Consider the following 27,073-nt stretch of genomic DNA (forward strand, 5'->3'; position numbering starts at 1 on the left):
TACAGGTGCACACACACGCAGGCTGGGGATGGGGCAGAGGGAGAGAGAGAATCTCCAGCGGATGAGTCCTCACTGAGTGTGAAGCCTGAGTGCAGCTCTGTCTCACCACACAAATCACGACCTGAGCCGAAATCGAGTCAGACGTTCAACCAGCTGAGCCACCCAAGGTGCCCCAAGATTTTATTTATTTATTTATTTATTTATTTATTTATTTATTTATTTATTTTTATTTATTTATTTAAACAACTCCAGGTCTTTTTTTTTTTTTTAAAGATTTTCTTATTTATTTATTCATTTGACAGCGAGAGAGACAGCCAGTGAGAGAGGGAACACAAGCAGGGGAGTGGGAGAGGAAGAAGCGGGCTCATAGCAGAGGAGCCTGATGTGGGGCTCGATCCCGTCACGTTAGGATCACGCCCTGAGCCGAAGGCAGACGCTTAACCGCTGTGCCACCCAGGCACCCCACCAAGAGTTTATTTTTAAGTAATCTCTAAACCAATGCGGGGCTTGAATTTTCAACCCCAGGATCGCATGCTCTATGGACCTAGCCAGCAGGTGCCTCTCCTTTTCTTTGTGTCCGTTGTGATTTTTGTTGTTGTTGTTGAAAACTGGACATTTGAATATTACAGTGTGGAATCAGATTCTCCCCCTTGCCCAGGATTTGCTGGGGTTTTTTTGTTTTGTTTTTTGATTAATCTCTACAGTCAAGGTCGGGCTTGAACTTACAACCCCAAGATCAACAGTCACATGTTCTACTGGCTTAGCCAGCCAGCGCCATGGGGTTTGCTGTTCTTGATAGTTAAAGGTTTCACTTGTGTTCTACCAATGTTTGGGCTGAAATTTCCTTGAACGTCAAAAGCTTAAAAAAAATGAAAAGAGTCTCTCTCTCAGTCTATGCAGACTGGCTCCGCGCTGGGGTACTGCTTTAACACGTAGCCAGTTCAGCGCAGTTCTCCCATAGCCTTTACTTGTCGCTTGCTTTGAGGCTACAGTTAGCCAGTGGTGAAAGTTTCAGATATTCTCAAGGCTTTGTTGAGCATGTAGCCTGTCCTAGGCACATGCATGGCTTTCTCAATTCCCCAGTGTACCTGGGCACTTTTGAATGCCCTAATTTCCCCAGGTTTCTCCTTGGCTTTTCCTCTTTTGCTTTAGGAGTATGTCTCAGTCATTGTCTTTGCTCCAGTTCGCTGTGGGCTTTTCATTGCCTCACAGTGTTTTTGAGCAGTGCCTGCTATTTTCCACCCTTGTGTGGATTCTGAGTTAGGCAAAACAAAGATAAGCGCCTTGTAGTCAGCCCCTCAGGTAGCCCTAAGACAGATTAGAACAGACAGACACAGTAATTTGCAAGTAAGGTCTGCTGTGCTCCCTCTGGAACCGGGGCCCAGAGCCCCACACTGGAAATAGAGGCTGCCATCTGCAAGGTCGTCTGCTGCCCAGCCAGGGAGGGGGTGGAGTAAGAGCGAGTAAAATTGCCACAAAGCTTTCCCGCCAGTTTTCAGTAGCCTTTTTCTTGATTCTGCATTGATTCGGTGGCTGTAAACCTTGGACTGTTTTCCAGAGTTCATACAAAGTTGGTTCTGACAGTTTCTGTGTGGGGGGGTTTTTTGTTTGTTTGTTTTGTTTTATGTTTCTGTGGATGGGCGTTTGGAGCTGCTTGCTTTGCCATTTTGTTGATGTTGCTCTCTCAATTTTTAAATTTTTTTTTTTATTTATTTATTCGACAGAGATAGAGACAGCCAGCAAGAGAGGGAACAGAAGGAGGGGGAGTGGGAGAGGAAGAAGCAGGCTCACAGCGGAAGAGCCCGATGTGGGGCTCGATCCCATAACGCCGGGATCACGCCCTGAGCCGAAGGCAGACGCTCAACCGCTGTGCCACCCAGGCGCCCCTCAATTTTTAAATTTTAATCAGGAATGAGTGGATTTCATTAAAGGCCATATTATTGTCAATTAAATTTTATGATATGGGTTTTCAAAGTGGCCTGTTAGTTAAACCTCTCTTCCCTTTCTGGATTAACCCCTCCTTCATCATGAACTATTTTAAAAATATTCCATTGTAGGCGTGCCTGGGTGGCTCAGTCATCTGAGCTTTGGCTCTTGATTTTGGCTTAGGTTGTGATCCTGGGCGGTGGGATTAAGCCCTGCGGGGGACTCTGCTCATCAGGGAGTCTGCTTCTCTCCCTCCCCCTTTGGCCCTCTCCCCTGCTTGTGGGCACACGCACACGCTCTCTAAAATAAATAAATACATCTTCAAAATGCTTTTAAAAAAATAAAAATAAAGTAAAAAAATAAAATGTTCCATTGTATTAAGTTTACTCGTCTTTAGTGTTTTTGCCTCTGTGCTCATATGTGAGCTTGGATTGTGTTTTCTGTGTGCTGGTGGATTTGGGTAAAATGGTCATGTGGGCTTCATGTGTCATGAAGTAGAAATTCCATTCTTTTTCCTGTGTTGTGAGTAGCTAATTTTTGCTTTTCTGGTAATTTCTGCTTTTATATTATGATATCTTCTATTTTCCTTGGTGTTTGCTCTTTGTCCTTTTCTAATTTTGTGCTTTGAGTGCTTCATTCTTTAAGGCAGGAATTCATTCCATCTCTTTTTTTCCCCTTCGACTTTATTTGAGGCAGAGAGAGAAAGAATTTGGGGGGATGAACAGAGGGAGAGGGACAAACAGACTCTGAGCTGAGCACGGAGCCTGACACAGGGCCCAGTCTGGACCGGGAGATCACGACCTGAGCTGAAACAGAGTCAGATGCTTAACCACCTGAGCCGCCCACGCACCCCAGGAATTCATTCCATCTTGAGTTCCTTTCTTGCCTGGGCTACTCCTGTCCCCTGTCTTTGTCACCCTGAACTTGTGGTGGTGCTGCTACTAGTTTTACCTTTTACTGAGAGGGTAAGACATGTACAGATGGAAACATTCCAACAGTGACAGTAAGTCTTCCTTCTGACTGTGCCTCGGTTCCTCATTTGTAAAGCGGAGCTAATAAGTGCCCGCCTCTCACAGTGGGCAGGGGACTAAGTGAGTTGACAGTGCTGCGCAGAGCAAGTGTTTACTTCAGCTGATGTTGTGGTTAATGCTCCAGTCAGCTGCCCTGGATGTCTTTGCCTTTGGGCTTCGGAACCACAGACTTGTGAGTCATCTTTGTATCCCTGAGGCCTTGTATATCAAAGGCTGCCTTAAGAATCATTTTTTGAAATGAAATGAAGGCCCTCTGGAGAGGCCTTGTACTTCCTTGTTGTTTCCCCCACCAGCTGGTGGGAGAGGAAGTAGAGTCTTTCTGACAGGGCAGTTTCTCTGGCCTCCACGCTGGCTCCTGGGGTGCACTGCTCTCCTTTCAGTGCCTACGCACACCAGGTTCTGGTGAACCCCTCCAGAATAGTTTTGGGGATGGGCATGAGTTGCACTGATAATGTCCTCTTTCAAAAACAGGAAGTACTTTTGTCTGTGGAGGCTTTTCCATTTCAGAGGCTCTTTGCAGCACCCCCCAGGCTCCTCCGCACATCTCCCCCACCTGGGCCACATACCAGCATCCTTTGAGCAGCTTCGCTCCCTTGTCTTGTGAGCTGCAGGTCAGTGCCCTCCACCAGTTGACTCAAAGTTGGACTGTGGCTAGGGTCCTCAAAACTGATTCTTGAGTTAAATTCCTGTTAGCCTTCAGGGAGAGGCATCACATTTTCTCAGGAACATCACACCTTTTTCTGCTCAGGAAGCCACGCATACCTCTTCTATTTAAGGCATCCATCCTCCTCGCCCTGAGTCTTCCCTGAAACTCCCCATCCCCTGGTCTCAGTGAATCACAACCTTCCTTCTGTGTTCTCTCCAGTCACACCATTCGTACTGGTGAGGTCACTTTTGACTGCAAGTAAGGAAACCCGCAACTCAGCTTTGCTTCGAAAAGGGAAAGTTCTGCTCCTGACAAAAAGTCCTGTGGTGCCTGCTCTGGGCTGGTTAATCCAGCAGCTCAGTGATGTGAGCAGGGACCTAAATTCTCCCTGTCCCTCTTCTCCTGTTCTCAGTTCTGTTCAGCCTGGCTTTCACCCAGTCACATAGCCACTGTAGTACTGGAGTCGGCTGCAGGGCCCACAGCGGCCAGGGTAGGTAGAGGGCCTTCCCTTCACTTCTTTTCTGTCTCTTTGAACAGTTTATTTTGAGGTAATAGTAGATTCTCATGCAATTATAGCAGTAGAGATCGGCGGTACCTTTCACCTGTTGCATAACCACTGCAGAGTATCACAACCAGAAAATTAACAGCGATACAGTCTACTGACCTTATTCAGATATCTCCAGTTTTAATATGTGTGTGTTTATGTCTGTGCATTTCTATCATAATATGTAGTTTGGTGTGACCAAGAACGAAGACACCCATCCCAGAAGCTGCCCACAGGCCCCCAAATGTCATGATCCAGAATCAGGACACATGGCTTAACCCTTCCCCAACCCCACCCCTGTCTATCACTGGCTGAGGTAGGAAAGTCCCACAATGGATAGTGCTGTCCAATTGGGATATCCTGTGAGTCCCAGCTGTACTTTTAAATTTTCTAGTAGTCCCATTACAAATTTAAAAATGCATTTTGGAGTTGATTTTGATGAAATAGTTTACATAATGCATTATATTAAAAATATTTCTTAACACATAATATCAATAATTATTACTGAAATATTTTAAATTTTTTTTTTTGTGCAAGGTCTCTGAAATCCAGGTGGTATTTTGCACTCATATCACATCNTCCCTCCCTTCCCTCCCTTTCCTTCCCTCCGTTCTTCCTTCCAAAAAGGTGATTTTACTAAAAGCCCCAAGGACAGGGGCGCCTGGGTGGCTCAGGTCGGCTCAGGTCTTGATCCCTGCTCAGGGGGAAGCCTCCTCCTGCCTCTCCCACTCCCCTGCTTGTGTTCCCTCTCTGGCTGTCTCTCTGTCAAATAAATAAATAAAATCTTAAAAAAAAAAAAAAGCCCCAAAGACAGTACCCATGGGTAGAAAGAGCTGCTGCCCATTTCTTTCTTTCTGCATGGAGCGCATTGTGGGGCTTCCACTCCTGACGCTGAGATCAAGACCCACGCTGAGATCAAGAGTCTGATGCTTAACCGACTGAGCCACCCAGACGCCCCAGAAGCATCACATTTCAAATGTGCAGTAGCCACTAGCAATGAGTGGCTGCTTAGTTGGACAGGTTTAGAGCAGTCAGGCCTTACCCCCTGGATCCCAGTGAGGGAGCAGCATGACCACATACAAAACTGGAGTTTTGCCTGCAAAGAAATGGGGAAATGCCTGTTGGGGTCTGCTGTGACCTGCATCACTTTACCCCGTCTGTTTGGGCACTCCTCACAGTGTGACTTTTGCTTTATTGTGATATGGACAACTGTCTCAACAAGTTCTGGGTCAGGTAGAAGCCTGTATCAGTTTCCCTTCTACTTCCTGTCCCTAGCACCACATGTCACACATAGTAGACACCTCCCAAACAGTTTGTAAATTGAACTTGTAGTTATCCCGAAGCGGTATTTCTCAATGCGATTGCATTGTAAACTGCATTTTGTTGTGTGCCTGCGGATTATTTGTGTAGGATTGTCCCTGTTTCTTGTTCAGTAGGTGCCAGCGGCCAGCTTTGTCACTGGAACAATGTAAGGACACCTTCAGGCATTTCTCTCTCTCTCTTTTTTTAGGATTCTATTGATTTGAGAGAGGTGGGGGTGGGGTGGGGGGAGAGGCAGAGGGAAAGGCAGACTCCCCACTGAGCAGGGAGCCCTACAAGGGGCTCAATCCTAGACCCTGAGATTATGACCTGAGCCGAAGGCAGACACTAAACTGACTAGACCACCCAGCCCCCCCCCCCAGGCATTTCTAAACCTGTGAGGGACAACACTACCCTTAGTTGAGAACTACTGTTTCTATGTTAGCTTTGATTATTTTTAAAAAATTATTTATTTCTTTGAAGCAGACAGAGCAGGAGTGTGTGAATGAGCACACACACTTGCATGAGCCGGGGGAAGAAGGCAGAGGGAGAGAATCTCAAGCACACTCCCTGCCGAGTGCAGAGCCTCATGACCCTGAGATCATGACCTGAGCCGAAACCAAGAGTCGGATGCTCAGCCAACTGAGCCATCCAAGTGCCCCAGTTTTTTTTAAAGTGTTATTGAGATTCACAAACCATGCATTTCATCCTTTTAAAGTGTACATTTCAGGGGCGCCTGGGTGACTCAGTTAGTTAAGCATCTCCCTTCGACTCAGGTCACAATCCCAGGGTCCTGGGATCGAGCCCCACGTCGGGTTCCCCATTCAGCGGGGAGCCTGCTTCTCCCTCTGCCTCTCCCTCTGCTTGTGCTCGCTCTCTCTCTCACTCTCTCAAATAACTAAAATCTTTAAAAAAATGAAGTATACAATTCAATGGATTTTAGTATATTCACAGAGTTGTGCACCTATTACCACAATTTTGGAACATTTTTCATTATTCCCAAAGAACCCCCCCACATAGCCATCACCCTCATCTCCCCCCCCCCAGCCTAGGCAACCAAAAATCTACTTTGTCTCTGTAGATTTAGCTATTTTGCATATTTCATGTAAATGGAATCATACAATATATGACATTTGCGCCTGGCTTCTTTCCTTAGCATAATACTTTCAGGGTTCATCCATGTTGTAGCATTGTTGGCAATTCATTCCTCTTACTGCCAGATAAGGTTCTATTATAATGGTTATTTTCTGTTTACTTATCCATTCATCAGTTGATGTATATTTGGATTTTTTAACGTTTTTGGCTGTTAAAAATAATGCTGCTGTGAACATTCACATACAGGTTTTTATGTGGACATATGTTTTCATTTCTTTTGGGTATTTACCTAGAAGTGGAGTTGCTGGGTTGTATGGTAACTGCCATTTGAGGAATCTTCAGACTGTTTCCACAGTGGCTGCACCACTTAGATTTCTACCAGCAGAGTGTAAGAGCTCTAATTCCTCACATCCTTGTCAACACTTGCTATTGTCTGTCCTTTTAATTACAGCCTTCCTAGTAGGTGCAGAGTGGTATCCCATTGTGGTTTTTGATTTGCACTTCCCTGATGGCTAATAATGTGGAACATATTTTCCTGTGCTCATTGGACATTTATATATCTTTTTGGAGAAATGTCTGTTCGAGTTACCTTGCCCATTTTTAAAATTTATTTGGGTCTGTGTGTTTTGGTTTTTTTGTTTTTTAATTTAGTTGTAGTTAGCTTTGGTTTTTAAGAAAGCAGTAGTATCAGTTTTGTTTTTTTTTTTAAGATTTTATTTATTTATTTGAGAGAGTGAGCACGCACAAGCAGGGGGAGCGGCAGAGGTGGGGGGAGCCTGACACAGGGCTTGATCCCAGGACCAGAGCTCATGACCTGAGCCAAAGGCAAATACTTAACCTACTGAGCCACCCAGCCACCCCTCAGTTTTTCTTTTCTAACAAGAACTTGTTTTATTTCTGTGTGAATGACCTGGAGTTGACTCCCTATTTCTTAGATGGGCTGTGAGGTTCTCATACTTCCTATTTTATTAGCCACTCTAAGTTGTGACTGGTGCCTGGGATATCCAGAGATGTGGAAATGTTTTTGTGTACAAACTTCTGTGGTCATTGTGTTTCAGGTATGGTTAAACCGTTATTCTGAGAGCTGACATTCCTGGACATATTCAAAAGAATACCGTAAACCCTGGCATTGATGATTTTATAATCAAGAAGAGAATCTGCTGATTTAGCAGTTCAATTAGCAGACATTTGAGGCTTGCTTCTGGGGCTGCCTTGGGTCCCCGCTCTTAGGTATCTCCTGGACTAATGGGGAAGACAGGTGATCAAAATGCAACTATCAGAACATGGTAAGGAGCCCACCACTTCCCTCTCTCTTAGATAAAACCAGGCTTCTTCCTTATATGAAAGCATATTCAGGGCGCTGGGGTGGCACAGTTGGTTAAGTGTCCAACTCTAGGTTTTGGCTCAGGTCATGATCTCAGGGTCATGGGATTGAGCCCTACAAGGGGCTCCCTGCTCAGTGGGGAGTCTGCCTCAGATTCTCTCCCTCTGCGCCCCCCAAGCTCAAGCCCTCTCTCTCTCCCTTTCCGAAATAAATAAGTAAATCTTTAAACAACAAAAAAGGGAAGAAATATCATTGTTGATCTTGTGGCTTCCCACAGTAGGTGCTGTCACCATGTCCTCACAGCTCCCTACAGACTTGCCAGCCCTGCTTTCCTGCTTTTCAACCAGGGGAGCTGGCCAGTGTTCTTGGGAATGCATGGTAGCTTTGCTTTTTATTTAAAAAGTATGTTGGGTCTTTAGTGCTCCCACGGACACTCATGATACTATTGATTTCATCTTTACAAATGAAATGAAGTTCATGCCCCGCAGTGGGGTGGTGATAAAGAAACTGTGGTACATCCAGATCTTATGAAGATTGAGGAGATAAGTGTGCATGGGTGATGAGGGTAATGTCAGCAGCAAACTGCAAGGTAAATGAAAATAAAGGTGGTTATGGCACCGTGCGCACAAATCCCCAGTATGTGAGAGAGTGCACGCTGATGTGTTCACCTAAAAGAAAAGGGGCAGGAGTGCCATCTGCCAGCGTGCTGGCCCCAGTTCTCTGTCAGGGAGGAGAGATGAGGGTAGCGCGTTTCCCCACCTTTTCTACAACAAACACAGATTTCTGTCTCTGATAGCGCCAAATGTCATTTTAGCAATTCTAGAGGCCGGATTGTAGAAAGTGACATGTGTTCTTTCTTGGCTTGCCTCCTTTCTACCTGAGGGTCCCTCCTTCAAGCTTGAGCTCCTGTCCTCTCCCTCCTGGGAGAAGTTAGCCACCTCTGGCCAAGCTCCCTCAGCCTCCACTGAAGCAAAAGTGCAATTTATTGAACGAAGTTTTATTGCCTCAATTTTCTGTTTGTTACTTCATGGATACAGCGTTTGAAGGCAAAGATAGTGTTGAAATTAGAGGGGTTTATACATAATGTACAACATTATAAATTCACTAAGTACCGCCGAATCATACATGCCAAAACAGTTACTTGTCTGTCACGTGAATTTTGCCTCGATTGAAAAACTTTTCGGGGCGCCTGGGTGGCACAGTGGTTAAGCGTCTGCCTTCGGCTCAGGGCGTGATCCCGGCGTTCTGGGCGAGCCCCACATCAGGCTCCTCTGCTATGAGCCTGCTTCTTCCTCTCCCACTCCCCCTGCTTGTGTTCCCTCTCTCACTGGCTGTCTCTATCTCTGTCAAATAAATAAATAAAATCTTAAAAAAAGAAAAAAGAAAAAAAAGAAAAACTTTTCTTCCCACTTGTAACAAAACCTAAAAACTTGCCAGAGCTAGTAGGGTGTTTGGATATCTTTGACACAGGCACCCCCTCCTTCCCTTTTCTTCCGTTGCCCTCTGGTGATTGGTGTACTGTTCTTGATTAAAAGTATTTGGCACTGTCCCAAGCACAGTATAAGAGCTCCTTCAATGCTAGGTTATTTTTTCTGTCAGGGAAGAAGGAAGATTTCTCTCAACTCCACCCTGGCCTCCGGGAGCCCATCTGAGGCGTTGGTTTCCTTCTTTCACCTTTTTGTTGCTACATTTGTAGTTCCAGTTTCTCACCTTCCTTTCCGAGTCCTTACTCACTTTACAGCCCATTTCACCGGAAATCCTCACCTGCCAGACCCCTTCCTTCTTTCTGCTTTGCCTCTCTGGACGGAGGTGGGGCCAAGCCCTGCGTCTCTCAAGACCCAGCCCTGGTCTGGGTTTTCTGCTCTTCTCTGCTTTCCTGCTGATTCTCCTGCAGCTTCTCCCTTCGGCTTTCTGGAGCTGTAACGAGTGAAGCCAAACGAGGGGAGCCATACATAAAACATAATTTTGTCGCCAACCTCAGATTACACTGGGGACATTTTTTGGGGAAAGAGCATCCCTTCGTGTTGGTGGGAACTGTTGAGCTCCTGTCAAGCCAGGCACAGGCTTTGTGGACAAAAGCCACAGGGGCACTGCCCTCCATGGCCTCTTTAACAGTGAGTGTGGCTCCACCTGCAAGGTGCTGTGGCCTAACAGAAGTGGGAAACATCTGGACTGCCGAATGAAAGACAATGTGTAGCAATGTGAACAGAAGTACAAAAGAATAGAGACAGTATGACTCCAGTTTTATAACTACTTGTAAGTAATATGTACAGATGGCCAGAATAAAACGCCTTTGTTTATGCTATGTATGCATAGTGAACATACCACGCCATGCAGCAGGGGACTAACGGCTGTTATCCTGGGGGATGGAATGTTTAATACACTTTTTTGGGTACGAATATTAGTTGCTTCCATTTTTGGGGGGAGAGTGGATTGTGTCGTGAGAGGTATGTATGAATTCAGAGGAGAGGAAGTTCCTTATTGAATTCAGTTCATGACGGTTGTGATTTTCAAATTTAGATACAATTCAGAGGGTAATTTGGTCACGAGAGACTGGAAAGCCAGTTCTAAAAATACTAGCACTAATACTTTTAATATGATGGAATTCTGTAACATTGGGTCCTCACTGAAAAAGACCTATACTGTGAACGGCCCTACAGACCAAACTGTTGGAAATAGTACAAACGACTCCTCCTCAGAAAGCAGGATTAGCACAAAATGAGCCTACTAGTCGAGCAGATTTTCTGATTCAGGCAACCAGAAAGCGTACTTTCAGAATAGATATGAATTAATAAATACTTGACAATTTACAAAGAGTAAGAAGGCATCGTCTGTGTTCAGAAGAACCGTGAGCTTGTCTCTGCTTTTGACAAGATTCTAGAGTGGACCCTGAAGGCTTGAGAGCATAGAAGTCTCCCCTTAACAAAACAGCTCAACTCAGGGACAAGCAGCCAGCAGGGCAGGTCCGGGCTTGGCATCCTAGCGGTAGTGAATCTCGGGCTTTGTTAACTTGCTGGGTGAAGCATAGGGAAAGGATGCTGCTGAGGGGCCGTCACCAGAGTGGACAGAAGTGGATGCAATGCACAGAGCCTTTAGTCCGTCTGACACTCGAAGGGACAGCGTGTTCATTAGATCGAAACCAGGATCTTCCTGTTCACATCAAGTCAGCCATGAGTCCTGCATGTGGTTTCGGACAGTTAGCTGTGCACTCACTGTGGGGACATGCCGAGTGGCACCGATCCATGTCAGGGAGTGGGGGATTGGCCTGACTTCCTCTCCCTGCCAGAGAGCTGTGTGGTGTCCTCACTGCATCACAGAGAAAGCAGTCACAGTGGTGACGCAAATTGCTACTTCAGTGGATAATTAAAGGAGTCGATCTTCGCTCAAGGAAGGGAAGACATGAAACGCAATGGAGTCTTGAGACTCTGAAAGGGTTCCCTGGGGAAGGAGAGATTAGGTTTGGCCCCAGGGTTAGGAGTAGGACAGCTGGTAAAAGGCCCCGGGTGGTTTGGTGACACGTGTGGAGGAGCTTCCTCTTGGTCTTAGTTGCCACAGAATGGCTTTGTGCCTTGCAAAGCTGGTGTGAAGAACTGTGAAGGGTCTGAAGTTTTTACCCTACTTGCAAGCTCACAAGGTAGCCATGTCGGCAGGAGACACGAGACTTCCCGTACGGAGACAGACGGTGACTCACGGCACAGCGAGCAGTGTGAGCTGTAGCACATTCTCAGCAGTTCCCCTGGCCCGCAGGTCCCGCCCAGATGGATTCCTGCACGTGCAGGGAGTCGTGTTACAGGAGAGGATGTCTGAGTTTAGGTCCTTCGGCTGATTGCTCAACTTCCATCTCGCCTGTCTCGTTTCCAGATGTGGGTGATGACAGCCTCTGCCTGAGGTTGCTGTTGGGGGAGGGGAACTGGAGATAAGACAGAAAAGCAGGTAGCAGGTAATAAGTCCTTGGTAAAGAATGGTTGAATCTTCTTTACATGCATGTGTATCATGACTAGAAGCGAATGCAGAGAAGTGGATTGTTAGCACAAAAGCAGTTCTAAAGTTATTTTTCCTTTTCCTTTTCTCCTCAACCATACTATTTATAAAATAAACAATAAACACTTTAAAACCAGTCACTTACATAAAGGGAGAGTGGATATGTTTGGCTAATCACCCGTAGAGTCTTCAAGAGAGAGAAATAGAACTTCAAGTCTGTTCATTAATTGAGAGCATGTAAAATTATCAGAAGAAATTCATTTTACATCTAAAAACATTCCTTGACACAGTAATATGAGCTACAAACATGTTTTCTCATTACGGTCCCTTGTAGTTTCTGAGCTACCTTCCACAGAATAAGTTTAGCTCTGAAATGTCAAAAATTCGCATGTGGTGCTTTAGGCCTCTATTTAGAAGGTGTATCCTGTGTTTTAATTTTTGTACACCTTCTTCAGCAAAAATCACTGGGACAGGTGGACAGTCTGTGTGATTGGCACACACCGAAGCCACTCCTTCAGTCATCCCCAGAGCCCCGGACAAGGACAGAGGCTCAGAGAAGTTAAGGTGAGCTTAGCCATGTTCCTTGGGTAGTGGTGAGAGGCTCAGCCTGTCCTGCTTCTGGTAGCAACAGAGCTGCTTTTCTTGAGCTTTTTACCCTGCTGCCAGGCACGTTGGATTGTATGTGCTCGAGCCTCCTCATCAGTTCAGACTGCAGTTACACTCCCATTTCACAGCCGTTCGGGAATGTCCCAGGCTCGTCAAGAGAGCAGGAGGCAGAGCCGAGGTTAGCAATGCCAGCTGGAACCGGCTCATTCTTGTCTCCCAGCTCCTAGCGCAGGGCCCGGCATCAGGTGGGGCCTGGGGGTGGTTGATCAGTCTACAGTAATGAATGAATAAATCTGGAAGATATGACCAGCTAAACAAAGTTGTACAGGAAAGCTCTTTTGACATGCCTGAAGTTGTGTAAGTGAACATGATTTTTACTTAGAAAATTGAAGTCTCTCTTAAAAACCAAAAGCAAAAACAAAACAAAACCCCTAAAAACCAAAAATCAAAACCAAAAACAATCTTCTCTGAGTTCCCCCATTTGTAATTTGTACAAGCTTGTACGTTTGTAACAGTGGGTTGAGCTGTCCTTGGTAGTGAGTGATTCTGAGTGGACACACACGACAAGGCCTGGAAGGGGTCTGCTGCCACTTTAACTTCTGGACAGTGTTCTAGAGAATTCTGTGTTCCTGAAGAAGGGATTAGGGAAGGTTTTGTTGGGATAAAAATGATTTTCCAGCCCTGTCTTCTAACCTTTCCCAGGTGTGTGCAGGGCTCTCTCCCCACAGAGGCACCCGGCCTGGACTGTTTGCCAAAATCTCCACCTTTTTCCAGACCCTGAGTCTCCCAACTTCCTTACAAGCTTCCCCACAGATTAATCTTCTGACAGGGTATCTCACTGCTCAGAGGGGAGTTTAGAGCCCTAAACGTGGCCCCAGCTTTTCCTCAGGAAGACCCCATGCGGCCTCTCAGCCACACTGGGCTCCCAGCCTCTTGTCTTGCCCCAGATTGCCCCTTCCAGGCCCCACCATCCTAGCCTTCAGTCTTTTCTGCCTGGCAGACCTCTCTTACCCCTCAGCCTTCCCTCATTTTACCTGTTCTCAGAGGCCCCTGCTTAGCTTTCTTTGGGTTGCGTGTGATACAGCGGAACCAGAGTACTAGGAAAAGGCAATAGATGAAGGGTTTGGTCAACTTCCCAAAGGTAGACAAAGGGTGGGGAGAGGCTGGGCCCTTTATCTTGGGTCATCTCTCAGAGGCACACAGACTTTACCCCTGGTGTGACTCTTCATATTTTCTTCTTTTTTAAAAAAATCTTTTTAGATTTATTTATTATTTTTAAAGATTTATTTATTTTAGGGAGGGAGGGAGGGAGAGAGAGAGAATCTCCAGCAGACTCTGTGCTGAAGGTGGAGCCTGACGGGGAACTCAGTCTTATGACCCTGAGATCATGACCTGAGCTAAACCAAGAGTTGGACGTTTAATCAGCTGCACCACCTAGGCGCCCCCAACTTTTTGTTTTCAAAAAACGTGAGATATTTGCAAAAGACCTATCTGATAAAGGGCTGTTACCCAAAAATATACAAAAAACTCTTAAAACTCAATTATAAGGAAAGAGACTGATTTTATTTTTTATTTTTATTTTTTTTAAAGATTTTATTTATTTGAGAGAGAGAGAGTGAGCAAGAGAGCACAAGCTGGAGGAGGGGCAGAGGGAGATGAAGAAGCAGAGGGAGAGGGAGGAGCAAACTTTCGGCTGAGCGGGAAGCCTGATGTGGGACTCCATCGCAGCACCCTGGGATCATAACCTGAGCTGAAGGCAGACTCTTAACCGACTGAGCCACCCAGGCACCCCAAGAGTCTCATTTAATTTTTTTTATATTTAAAATTTTTAAAAATTTATTTTTAAAGATTTTAATTATTTATTTGATAGAGAGCAGGAGAAACAGCAGGGGGAGGAGAAGCAGGCTCCCTGCTGAGCAGGAATTCTGACATGGGACTCGATCTCAGGACCCTGGGATCATGACCTGAGCCGAAGGCAGTTGCTTAACCAACTGAGCAACCCAGGCGCCCTAGGAGTCTCATTTAAAAATGGACAAAAAAGGGGTGCTTGGGTGGTTCAGTCAGTTAGCGCCTGCCTTTGGCTTGGGTCCTGATCCCCCGGTCCTGGGATCCCGATCCCAGGTCAGGCTCCCTGCTCAGCAGGGAGTCTGCTTTTCTCTCTACCCCTCCCCCTGCTCAGGTTCTCTCTCTCTCTCTTTCTCAAATAAATAAATAAATAAAATCTTCAAAAAATTAATAAAATGGGCAAAAAATCAGAACAGATATCAAGGAAGATAAATATATAGATGGCAAATAAGCATATGAAATAGTCAACATCATATTGTCATTAGGGAATTGCAAATTAAAATAACAAGATACCACTACACACCTATTAGAATGGCAGCAATGTAAAACACAAAGACCATGGTACCTGGGTGGCTCAGTCTGTTAAGCGTCTGCCTTTGGCTCAGGTCCCAAGGTCTGGGGATCAAGCCCCACATTAGCCTGCTTCTCCCTCTGCCTGTGGCTTCCCCGGCTTGTACTCGGGCGTGCTCTCTCAGACGAATAAATAAATAAAATCTTTAAAAATAAATAAGTCTTAAAAACAAAAAACCCTAAACATACTCTTAACCTACAATCCAGGAGTCATGTTCCTTGGTATTTCTGCAGAGGAGGTGGGAGTATCCACACAAAACCTGAACACAGATGTGTAAGGCAGCTTTATTCATAGTTGGCAAACTCGGAAGCAACCAAGATGTCCTTCAGTGGATGAATGGATAAATAAGTGGTGCTAAATCCAGACAATGAAATATTCAGTGCTAAGAAGAAATGAGCTATTGTGCCATGAAAAAACATGGCAGAACCTTAAATGCATATTACTAAGTGAAAGAAGCCATCTGTAAAGGCTATATATACTGTAGGATTCTAACTCTTAACGTATGATACCATACCAAAACCATAAAATGCACGATACCAAGAGTGAACCCTAATGTAACTGGACTGTGGGTGATAATGAGGTGTCAGTGTAGGTTCATTGATTGTAACAAACGACCCACTCTGTGAGGGATGTGGATAGTGGGGGAGGCTGTATGTGTGGAAGAGGGGACATACAGGAACCCAGCTTAGCTTTCCCCTGCTATCCAAAAGTAGGGTATTCCAGGGTGCCTGGCTGGGTCAGTCAGTGGAGCCTGCGAGTCCTGATCTCTGGGTTGTGAGTTTGAGCCCCACGTTGGGGGAAGGGGTTACATAAGAATAAAATCTTAAAAACCACACAAACAGAAGTAGAGCGTTCCTAGGAAACCTTGTGTAAGCCAAAATGGTGTAAAGCAAAGAAGCAGTTAGTTACCATTAATTTGCATGGAAAAACTGTTTAGCGTTCCCAGACCCCAAAAATAACCTCTCTTAGGCTTGTCTGATACTTTAGGACACATCTTGCTAACAAAAACACAAAGTAAATCAAGATAAAGCCAGGTGCTCACAGACACAGTTCAGAGCTCAGGAGGCTTCACATCGAGATGCTGCATGTAGTTCCCGGGGAAGGCGCTGGGCGGCGCCACCTCTCTGGCTGCTCCTGGTGTGCGCTGCCTCTGTAAAGGATTGCAGCAAAGCAAACACTGTGTGCTGGTTTCACTTTTTTCCCTTTTTTGGTAAAAGTGAAAATCCCCTTCAGATTTCTTTCTGTTGGCTAGCAAAACAGGTACTAATGTAGGTCTTTTGTGAAAGTGAAATGGCGGCCCTCGAACTTTTGTTGGTTTTTTTGGGTTTTTTTATAATTTTTTATTATGTTAGTCACCATACAGTATATCCTTAGTTTTTGATGTAGTGTTCCATGACTCATTATTTGCGTATAACACCCAGTGCACCATGCAATACGTGCCCTCCTTAATACCCATAGGCCCTCGAACTTTTGGAAAGTGAGGGGTACCTGTACTTCCCTCTTGGTGTTGCTGTAAACCTAAAACTACTTAAACAAAGTCTGTTAAGGATACAAAGATAAAGAGACAACACCATCAGTCTCAGCTTTCGGGAACTTAGCAGACATCTTGCTCTAGAAATACTGATCGATTGTTGGTTGCCCTCAAGGTGACAAGGCTTCAATGGGTATACTATTTGAAATAAATTAATTCAAGTAAACAGAGCAGTTCTGTCTCAATGACAGGTTTTTGAGCTGTAGCGTGTTCATTTTGATCTTTTCTCGTTCCCTGCAGGACAACCCTCCATATGATAAGGGGGCCTTCAGAATCGAAATCAACTTTCCAGCAGAGTACCCATTCAAACCACCGAAGATCACATTTAAAACAAAGATCTATCACCCGAACATCGATGAAAAGGGGCAGGTCTGTCTGCCAGTAATTAGTGCTGAAAACTGGAAGCCAGCAACCAAAACCGACCAAGGTAAGGCATGCTTCTTGTGCCTTCCTTGGATGGTGCTGCCGTGGGGCAGGGGCTCTTCAGTCCCTTCTAATGCCATGTCTCACAGAGTCCAGAGAAATCTTACCTGACCAACTCCAATGCACACACAAGTGCTGCGGAGGTCCTGCCATTCCTCATGGGCGGGGCACATCTCAGTTAAACCATTGACCTGCGTAGGTATTGGAGGAGGCCCTCCTGTGCTCCCGACTGGTGGAGGAGACACACATAGAGACACCAGCCCAGCATTGGCTGCCTGTGCAGTGAAGAGGTGTGGGCACTGTCCCTGCAAGTTTTTGTGAGGGATTGCAGGGCTGCTGTGAGTGAGAAGGGGCGAGTGGTGTTTAAGGTGACCTCATACATCAGTTAGCACATGAACTCAGACTTAAAGAAGGGAGGGAGGTCCTGCCAGTCTAAAAGAAGGGTGTAAAGCAAAGCCATGTGGTGGGCAGCACAATGCCAGTGGCTCAGAGCGGGTGGTGTGGTGGGGGAGGGGGCATTGTCATGGGCTGTGTGCCCTGATGAAAGCACAAGGTTGGCTTCAGCGGGCCTGGAATTACTTGTAATTGGATGTGGCCGTGTGTGGCCATGTGTCCGGGTGCCTCTGTGTGAACATACGTGTGCTTATTTTTCTGGGAAAGGTTCTTGATTCGTTATTATGGGTAGCCTTCCTCTTGTCCCGTGGAAGTGTCTAGTTTTTGTTACAGACTATGTCCAGTTTTTGTTAACTCCAGAACTTTCTTTTGAACTCCTAATCCCATATTTTTAGTGGCTTTCTGATGTGTAGCTACCTGAACCACTATATGGTCTTTTCAGATTAAAAGGGAGTGGATGAGGCTGGAATTTGCGAGGCCACAGGTAGTTTTTCAGGGACCGATATAGTCATTTTTGAGTGGAAACCCTGGAAGATGGAGTTGAAAACCTTTTGCACGGGAAGTCGAGCCTTCTTATTTGAAATAATTGCCGTGAAAGGTGTCCATCAGGTTTCACAGCTGAGTAGTAGAAAGGAGTGGGTTTCAGTGTTGAGTCAGAATAGAAAGACCTCCAATGGACATGGCATTCGGTCATGTACAAGTTGATACTTAACAAAAGCTTGACGAAGTATGTTCGTAAGCGCACGTCCTTGGGTTTTTTCCCGTACCACTTCCTAGCTCCTCGCATACATCAAGCACGTTGTCCCTGGCACTTGCTGCCGTGTTCCCTTGCTTCTGCTATCTGTTACTGTATTACAAACCACCTCAAAACTTCATGGCTTAAAATAACAAGAATTTGGTATTTCTCATTCCGTAGGTTGGCTGGGCTCAGCTGGGTGGTTCTTAGCTGGTCACTCATGGCTCGGTATCTCTATGTAATTCAGCATTCACGGCAATGTTAGAGTACATAACTACTGCAAAAAAACCTAGAATCGACTGTACATGGAATGTCCAGAATAGGCAATTCTACAGAGAGAGAACAGAGTAGTGTTTGTTGGGGCTGGGATGAGGGGATTAGGAAGTGACTATGAGAGTGGGTGTTGGCTTTGGAATGATGAAAATGTTCTGGAGTGAAATGGTGGTATCACACAGTTTTGTGTATCTACGAAAAACAACCTAATTGTATACTTTTAAGAGTTTTTCTTTTTTTATATCTCAATTTTTTTAATATCTCAACTTTTAATTAGGGAGTAGGGAAGCATTAAAAATTGAACAAAAATACCAGGAGTAAAGTCAAAAAACAAAGCAAAACTATATCAAACAGAGAGGTGGTAGAAGTTGGCAATAATAATACCAGAAAAAAAGAACTTGAAGACAAAGTTTTGTTCAGCAGTGTATCTCATTTCTAGTAGATGTCTCAGCAACAGAGCAAGGGCTTAGTTTGGTGGTCGAATAAAATTTGCCATATAAACTAGAGTTAGTAACAAACCCAGCATGGTATGGACTCTGTGTGTACCAAACAACAACAACAAAATTATATAAAGAGAAAAATCAAATAATTCCTAAATTGAATGTTTCAGTCCCCCATACATTATCATCTTAAATCAAGTAGATAAAATTTAGAATGAGGACTCAAGAAATAATAATAAACAGCGGAAGAGTAATTAGATTTTATAGCACATTCTGTGAAGGCTACTTAGCATTGGACGCCTTCAGGATTGGGGGGGGAACCATTCACATTTTATTCTGAGAATGGAGCCCCTGGATCTCCTTGAAAGGGGGTGGGGGGTTGAATCAAGGATATTATTTATATCCCCTGTTACAAAGAAACTGTAAGAACAAAATGAGGAAATTTTATAGCCTTTATACCCTTTATTCTCTGATCCTATACATTGAGAGTAGGAGGTAAAATTTGGTAATGTTTTTAAACTCTTACATTTTGGAAGGAAAATAAAATACCTCTGAGGAACACTTGGGTTAAGAAAGAGATTTTTAAAAAGCCAGGGCTAGACCATTTGTAAAATGTAACGAGTGCGCTGTTCTATGTGTGAAAATGCTGGGGTGCGGCCACAGTTGTAGTCTGAAAAGCAGTTGTCGCTGTCAGTGTCCTCACTAGCAGAGCAAGCTAAGCTCAGCTGGATTTTATTACAGTTTAGCTGAGGAGCCAGAAATGCACCCAAAGGAACAGAGAAAGAATGAAATATTCGTCAGAACTACTATATAAATTGGAAAATATCTCGACTTGATCAAATAAGCAAAAGCACGTTCCCAGAAAAGAATTAAATACAGCAAACTTGCAAAGTGGTTATCTTTTGAAAAGCCAGCCTTAGTAATGAACAGATGGTTCTATACTGATACATTAGGTGTTAAGATGATCATAGTGAAAAGCAGAGAGCCTGAGTACCCATCACAGAGGGTGAGCAAGAAACCTTGAAGACTCCTCAGTGCCCCCCCCACGCCCAAGGCGCTCGTCCAGGCAAGAGCCCCTGGAGGTTCCTGACGTGCTAATGAAGCCGCACTGTTGCTGTAGAACAGTTCCTAATCAGCAGAAGACAGGAAGCCATGTTCATGCACTGAGGCACACGCGGTGCAGGTTTCCAACCTGAGGTCAAGAACAACAGGGGGATATGGCACAGTCTCACGGCTGAGCACGGGGTGGAGACTCTGGGAGCTTGCTAAAATAGGGCATGGCCCACGAGCTGGGGTAGTGTCTGAGAGAAGCTGTGAAAGCTGTCCTCAGGAAGAGTGTGTGTCCCACTGTGGTTGCTTCCCTGGCTGGACAGGAGGGGGCCTTAGGTGCTCATTTTACTGTGTGTTGATGCATGCCTTCTGTTGATGCCAAGTGAAAGTAATTTTCCATTGGAGTTAGGAACATTTACTTTTTCTTTAAAAAAAAAATACTTACATTTTAAAAAATGAGGTGATTTAGAGGAATATATTAGGTAAATAATCATTTAGGCTATATGTGGATATATGGCAAACAGTGGAATACCAGTGGTGGCAGTTGGGGAAATAGGAACAAACAAAATAGCTTTATTATCATTTGTGCTGTTATACAAGAATCAAATATGAAAGGGATAGATCTTAAATAAACAGACAAAAATGTACTTCCAGGGCTTGCTTCCTCTTAGAGATATTTATAGGTGTGAGGTTAATAATGCCTGCCCCTGAGGGTGGTATGGAGATTGGATTAGAAACTGCCTCAGCCTACAGAGATGCTTCCAGGCCCTTCACTCCTGCTTGCTCTTCACAGTCCACCCTCCTTGCCCGCCAGCCCCTCCTCCCTACTCATCCTGGACCCCGTCAGCCCTGCATGTGCCACCCCTTCTCGCCTGTGTCCACCATGGCCACAGAAGCCCTCAGTTGCCCCGTCTCACCTGGTAGCACTGATAGGCAGAGGTGAAGGCAGGTGGTCTTTGGATGCCTGGTCAGGAGTACTTTGTGCTGTTCCTCCCACTCAAAGTAGAGCTCGTGGCTGGTTAGGCCTTTGTGCCTGGCTCAGCCAGCATTAGCATTTAATCCATAATTTGTCATGCTGAGGTGGAAGACATGGTCCCCAGCAAAGAAATCTGTGGCATATGTAATCCAGAGGAGAGATGCCTTTTTGCCGGGAACATGGCAGTGGGAAGGAACGCAGCATTCTGGGGCTGCTGGTCCTAATCAGGGCTAGGTGAAGAGAAGCGTGTGTGAGAAGGCGAAGTGGCTGCGTGCACCCCACTTCTGAGGTGAGGCCTGGGGTTCCTGGACCTTCCGTGCTTCCCCCTCAATCTCCCTTTCCCAACTTCCATTCTCTGTGGCCCTCCTATCCCAGGGCTGGCCTTCCAGTCCATCTAGGACTTACTGTACTTTGGGAGAGCATTGTGGAGCCCACCCCAAGCAGTTGGTGTGATTTCTTCTTCTGGAATTGAGAGCATAACACTGCTGAGGGTTATCTACCTTCCAGCAGTTCAGACAGGGTGTCAAGTGAACCCTTCTCAGCTAGTTCAGAAGCTCCTAGGGGTCTTGTGGAGTGGGCTCATTATGCATTTACACCATGCCTACACCAGACCCCCCTGAACCGATCGTAGTGATGGGACACGTCACCCAGTCCCTACCCAGAAGCTCCACCTGTGTGTCCAGGTGTGTGTATATGTATGTGAGGGGGTGTCCATGCTAGGCCCGAGATCTCCAAAGTTTGGGAGAAGGGGGAAGGAGAGTGACTGGGGGTTCCCGGAGATGTCAGTTCAGGAAGATTCCTGGAAGAGGTGGAGGTGTCACTCTGAACAGCTACCCGCTGTTAGCAGCTTGTGGCCCAGCACTTTTCTCCCAACTACAGGGGAAAGATGGGTTGCACCCTGATGGTTAGAATTTTGTATAAATGGGAAGCCACTTTTTCGTAAGAGCACCTTGACGTAAATCAGTGTTGCAGTCAGAAGTTGCCCTTTCTGAGACTGTTCTAACCAGCGGTGCCTGGTCCTTTTCTTGGCAGTAATCCAGTCCCTCATAGCACTGGTGAACGACCCCCAGCCCGAGCACCCACTTCGGGCTGACCTAGCTGAAGAATACTCTAAGGACCGTAAAAAATTCTGTAAGAACGCTGAAGAGTTTACAAAGAAATACGGGGAGAAGCGACCTGTGGACTAAACTCTGCCGCGACCGATTCCAGCGAGTGTGAGCGGAGACCCCGAGCAGTGAAGACATCCCGCAAAACAGGACTCTGTGGAAAATTGACACGTGCCACCGCCTGGCGTTTGCTTGTGGCAGATACTAACTTTCTACAGTTTTCTTAATCAAAAGTGGTCTAGGTAACCTGTAAAGAAAGGATTAAAAATTTAAGATGTTCTAGTTCTGCTTTCTTTGTTTTAAAAATCACTGCTTCAATCTACTTTAAAAGAATGGTGTTTCTTTTCTTGTCCAAATTGATCCAGAACCTTCAATTTACATTTAGCCCTTAAGGTTAAGGGGGGAAAAAAAAGGTTGCAGCTCCCTTTCTTCCCCTGCCCTTGCAACTCCCACTTTCTTGCATTTGGTTTATTTTTCACTCATTCACTTCCCCCAGACCCAGGGCTATCTCCTCCGCAAAGGAGAAGAGACTGCTCCTGGCAATTCTGGTGGCTTCTCTACTCCCATGTTGCACTACCCTGTGTGGGAGTTGGTTCAAATTCTCCTGGCTCCAATTTATAACCTCCTTTAAAAAAAAATTAAAAACAAGCAAACCACCAGTCACCACCCCACCACCTCCCCCTCACCACCAAAAACAACAAACAAATAGCAAAAAAAAAAAAAAAACCAGCCATGAAAAGGGAGGCCCAGTTCTTATGTAGAAATCTGGCTGGTGTTACCATAACAACATTGATTAAATGGGCGAACCCTGATGTCCTCGTGCGTGACTGAACTTCAGCCTGGCCTGGCCTGCTTGGGGAAACCCAGGTCTATGGCAACTCCAGGGGAGGGCCTGCCAACCAGAGGACGCTGTGTACTTGTGTGAGGAATTTCTCGCCAGAGAAGCTCCTGAGGCCAAAGGTTGGCGCTCCTCCCTGCAGCCACTGTAGAAGACGTGCTGGTCATTGCAGACAGCGCTGAAGCCAGAATGTCCATGTGAAATTCCACGCTCTCCTGTTCACCGAGCTCCATCTGAATGTGCCACGGAGCTCGCTCTCCCAGCTCCTCAGTGCAGCGCAGCCCCACTGCGACCCTCCCTCGGCACAGTTTGACCCTTTGCGGGGTTGGAATTGGCGGGACTTGGCTATAGCCAGCAGCAGTCAGGGGTTGCTGGCGCCCTGCTGGCCCCTTCCTTCGGAGCAGACGGCCAGCCCAGGAACAAGATGGCCTTCCCTCTCCCTCTGGACTCACAGCCTTTGCAGAGTCAAGCTCCACTTGAAGCTCACTCAGTAATATCCTTTACATGTGTTTTATATTGTTTTGACTGCCTTTTTTTGTAGAAATAAAAATTGACCTTAGAATTGATCATCAGATGAACTTGTGAGGATTTGAATGTTAATGTCTTTTCAAAGCAAGTGGGACTGCCCCTGAAATCGAGAATGCGTGTCACTGACACCCAGAGGAAGCCGATGGTCCAAACGCTGTGTGTCACCAACTCCTCTTCTGCCCCTGGCGGCTGCCCTTCTTGGTTCTCAGGGGGAACTAGATCCTGTGGAGAAGATGACGTAAAGAAACTGCTTTCTGTGTTTAGCTCTCTAACTTGGGATCTTTCCGGGGCTTGCGGACCTGTAAGGTGGTTTCACCTGTGCAGAGGTGGGTGTGATGGTAGGTTAGGCAGCATCACGTTGTTTAGTTGCCCAGGTGCGTGGCCCTGCGGTGTGTCAATGAACTCGGCTTCTTTAGTCCTCGGTACGCCCGGGGCAGGTTCTGGAGACTCCCGTGTGCCCGGGAACGCAAGAGCGCCGGGCCAGTGTTTCCACATCTGTCTCTTCATTAGCAGAAAGGTGATGATGGACTTTATTTCACTCACACGCAGATTTGTAATAAAACGCCAAATTCTGTCAGAAGCTATACAAATAAGCCACCATTTGTTCTCATTGCTTCTCTGAACCCAGAAAGATTGCCATTCTTGGAAACTGTCCCGTTGCTTCATATCTCTACCAGCGTTTGCTCATCATGGGAGGATACCTTTGTCAAAGCCGGCAGCCCCTCGGGGACTCTCAGCCCTGGCATGGCAGCCCATGGTTTGCCCCCTCAGAGGCCTGGCCCTGGGAGGGCAAGGCAGTGGGTGGTCCCTCCCTCAGGCCTAGGCGGTTTGTCCCCGGGACGGGCTTTGAGCACGCTGGCGGGCAGCCCTGGCTGCTCCACAACCAAACAGCTGGGTCCCCTGGAGAAGGGGAGAGCTGTGGAGCAGCCCCCGCCCATCCGAGCCCACTCAGGAAGTCACACCCGCCGGGTTCCTCGGAGTGCGCCGGGTCCTCCCCCTTCGCCCCGCCCCTCCCCGCCACACCCCCGGCGGAGAATAGGCTTTCTAAAATGCTGCGATCCCATTCTGCTGCCCTTAATAAAAATGCTCTCCGACACTGGTTTGGTCTTGTGGGTTTCTTCCTTACTGGGAGTGGGCAGAGCCAGGGGCCTGTGTTCTTGTAGATGGGGGAGGGCTGGCCAAAGCCCAGGCTCGCTCTTCTGCCTGCTCCTCTCTCCCCTCGCCCAGCTTTTCCAAAAGAGGCACACAGAGGTGTGCCCTTCCCAGGAGGGTAGCAGAAAAGACTGGAGATCCAGACCATCAGGACCTGCCAAGGGGCACCTTGGGTGTCAGGGGAGGGGACAGTGGCCTCTGTGTAGAGGCCTCATTTCAGTCCACTTGTCAGTCCCAAGAGAGTGACACCATCCACATTTAGCGGAGGAGCGGACTGAGGAGGCCCTGAGAAGGGCGGCTGTCTTCTTCAGCATCACCGAACTAGGGAGGGTGTGCCTGAGGGTAGGGCTAGGCCATTTCCTCGAATGGTTCCAGCCAGAAACCTGCCTCCAAGTCCCAGTGTCCTGTTGCAGTATTGACTCAGTACGGGGCCATGATGCTTATTTTTTTATTTCCCTGTCTGGGATTTGACCCCAGTGGAGACCAGACCTGCCCTGTCAGATGGGTGTGCAGGTGTCCCGGAGGAACCTTCCTGGGACGTCATTTTACCAGGAAGCAGGGAGCCGGTCCCTTGACCATCAGCAGGGTACTGTGCCGTGTTCTAGCACTTCATCCTCCATCGGTTCTCAAGACAACCCCATGGACACCATTATCCCTATTTTTACAGAGGAAGAGACAGGTTCATGACAGCCAAGGAAACCAGGCCTGGGTATTTACAGCCTGGCTCCAGAGCCTATAATATTCCACCACTCAGGTTCCCTGGAGCCCGACCCTTCCCAAATCCAGAGCCCTACAGGACCTTCTCTCAACTTTTTGAACTCTGGAGCCACCATTTTCTTGCCTTCCTCACTCTTGCATTCATTGTTCAGCATCTACTTCATCACTCTGGTGCCCACTGCAGCCTGGCTTCTGTCCGCCCCTGGCTTCCTGAAGCTTCCTCTGGCAAGGGCCCCAGGACTTCCTCACTGCGCGGTCCACAGGCTGGCAGCCTTTCAGCCCCACTCTTGCTTCAGTTGGCAGCACCTCCGTGTCCCACCCTGCCGGGGCAGCCATCTGACCCAGTCGAAGGCAAAGCCAGAGCTGGTCTTGGTTCTTCCTGCCCTGTCTGTGCTGGCTCTTCCTCCTCTCCCTGCTTCCCTCGTGCTGCACGGGGCGGGGGGGGGTGGGGGTGGGGATGGCACCAGCTGGCGAAGGCGTAGAGCTGAAGGTGGTCTGGCTCAGGCAGTGCTTGCTCAATAGCTGTTTCCTGGGTGATTGGAACATATTCTTGCAGGAGGGCTCCTAGGGGATGCCTCAGAGGATCAGAGCGGAGAGCACTGTCCAACAGCAGGCGGAGGCCAGAACTGAGGCCCAGAGAAAGAAGTCACTTCCAGAGAGCATTCTCCGAGCAGGCCTGGCTTGGTTAGGAAGCCCCTTTTGCCCCACACTTTGTGTTCCTTCCCCCTCCCTCTCCCACTGCAGTCCAGATCACACCAGCTATCCCTGTGTTCCTGACAGACTGTGAGCTTCTTGCAGGCTGGGCTGTCCCGGCACCCAGGCCTGGCCTGGCCCAGAGCAGACCTTCTGTTCCTGACTGATGAATGGGTGGAGAAGAGTAAACCCCTTGCCTAAACCACCCAGTGCACAGCAGGTTTGACATAAGGAATACCCCCATCTCCCCAGTGGGGTGCTAGTGACCAGCTCCGCAACGGGCCCTGTGCTGCCTGCAGCCTTCTGCCTTCTCACTTTCCGTCCCCTTGTGAAGTGGACCTCCGTCTCCAGATTATTCTACCAGTCTGGCCATGGTCCCCCTCCTCTCCACTGTTATATGCTCATGGTCCCTAGGGCTGACCTGGGCCCTCAGCTCTGCTCACCCCTCTCTCCCTCCCCGAGCAACAGAAGCCCACTCCACAGCTTTGTCTTGCATCTGTGCAGACCCCAAGACTCCCCTGAGTAACCCACCTCTGTCCTGAGCCTCACAGCCACACAGCCAGGTGCCTCCTCCTCTCGAAATAGAACCCCCTTCCCCCCTCAGAGGAGGTGCCTCTGTGCCAGCAGGCTACCTTCAGGCCACCTCTACTGGCTTCAGCCAGCAGCTGCAGGAGTGTGGCCAGACCCCACTGGGCTGAGGCAAGGAGGTGAGGGCAAGGCACTGGGAGGTACTAAGTGATTCCAGTTTACAGCCATGGAGGAGCCCGTTGCTGAAAGAATCATGGTCAAGGGAAGGTTATTGTGAAAGATGGAGCCAGAAAAGAGTGGGCTGAAGCCACAGTTAAGGGGGTAGAGCTGTAGGATGGGGGCAGCTGGAAGCTTCAGAAAGCTATCCATACCTCAGGACTGCCAAGGCGGAGAGAGCTCTTTGGGTGCCTGACTCCTTGCCTGACGCAGTGCATGGTGAATAAATGAACAGGTGGCTCCAATGCCCTGATCTGCCACTTCTACTTCTTGGTCTGTAAAATGGGGATATTGGTCCCTGCACATAGCGGATTATGTGAGATTAAATGAGACCGGAAGGATCATTGTTCCATTTGCCTTTCCACACTCCAGAGTGGGGCAGGACTCTGTGCTCCCAGGAACTCCCTGCCACCTTCCCCATCTGCTCCCTGCATCTCCTTGATCCAAGGCACATGAGCCCCAGTTGACAGGGCATGCACACATCACCAGGTCTGGTGAGGACTCCTGGGTCCCATTTCCAAAGAAGACTGTTCTCCTGGAAAAATTTAAATAGGCTTGCAGGACCTGCTTACATCTGCCCCTAGGATGGCAAAGGGATGCCTGTT

At 47.3% G+C, this 27,073-nt stretch overlaps 1 protein-coding gene across 1 annotated transcript in view; it reads left to right on the top strand.

The window, feature by feature from the left end:
* The window catches only part of UBE2L3 (ubiquitin conjugating enzyme E2 L3), a 62,339-nt gene extending 39,139 nt beyond the window's left edge, over nucleotides 1-23,200 (top strand). Inside the window, exons 4-5 of the mRNA XM_002926289.4 lie at nucleotides 16,640-16,826; nucleotides 21,723-23,200. Of these exons, the coding sequence (XP_002926335.2) occupies nucleotides 16,640-16,826; nucleotides 21,723-21,877 (342 nt within the window). The 3' untranslated portion in view covers nucleotides 21,878-23,200. The remainder of the gene's footprint in view (nucleotides 1-16,639; nucleotides 16,827-21,722) is intronic.
* The last annotated feature ends 3,873 nt before the right edge of the window (nucleotides 23,201-27,073 follow it).

Source organism: Ailuropoda melanoleuca, chromosome 14 (assembly GCF_002007445.2).
Source record: "Ailuropoda melanoleuca isolate Jingjing chromosome 14, ASM200744v2, whole genome shotgun sequence".
NCBI lineage: Eukaryota > Metazoa > Chordata > Mammalia > Carnivora > Ursidae > Ailuropoda > Ailuropoda melanoleuca.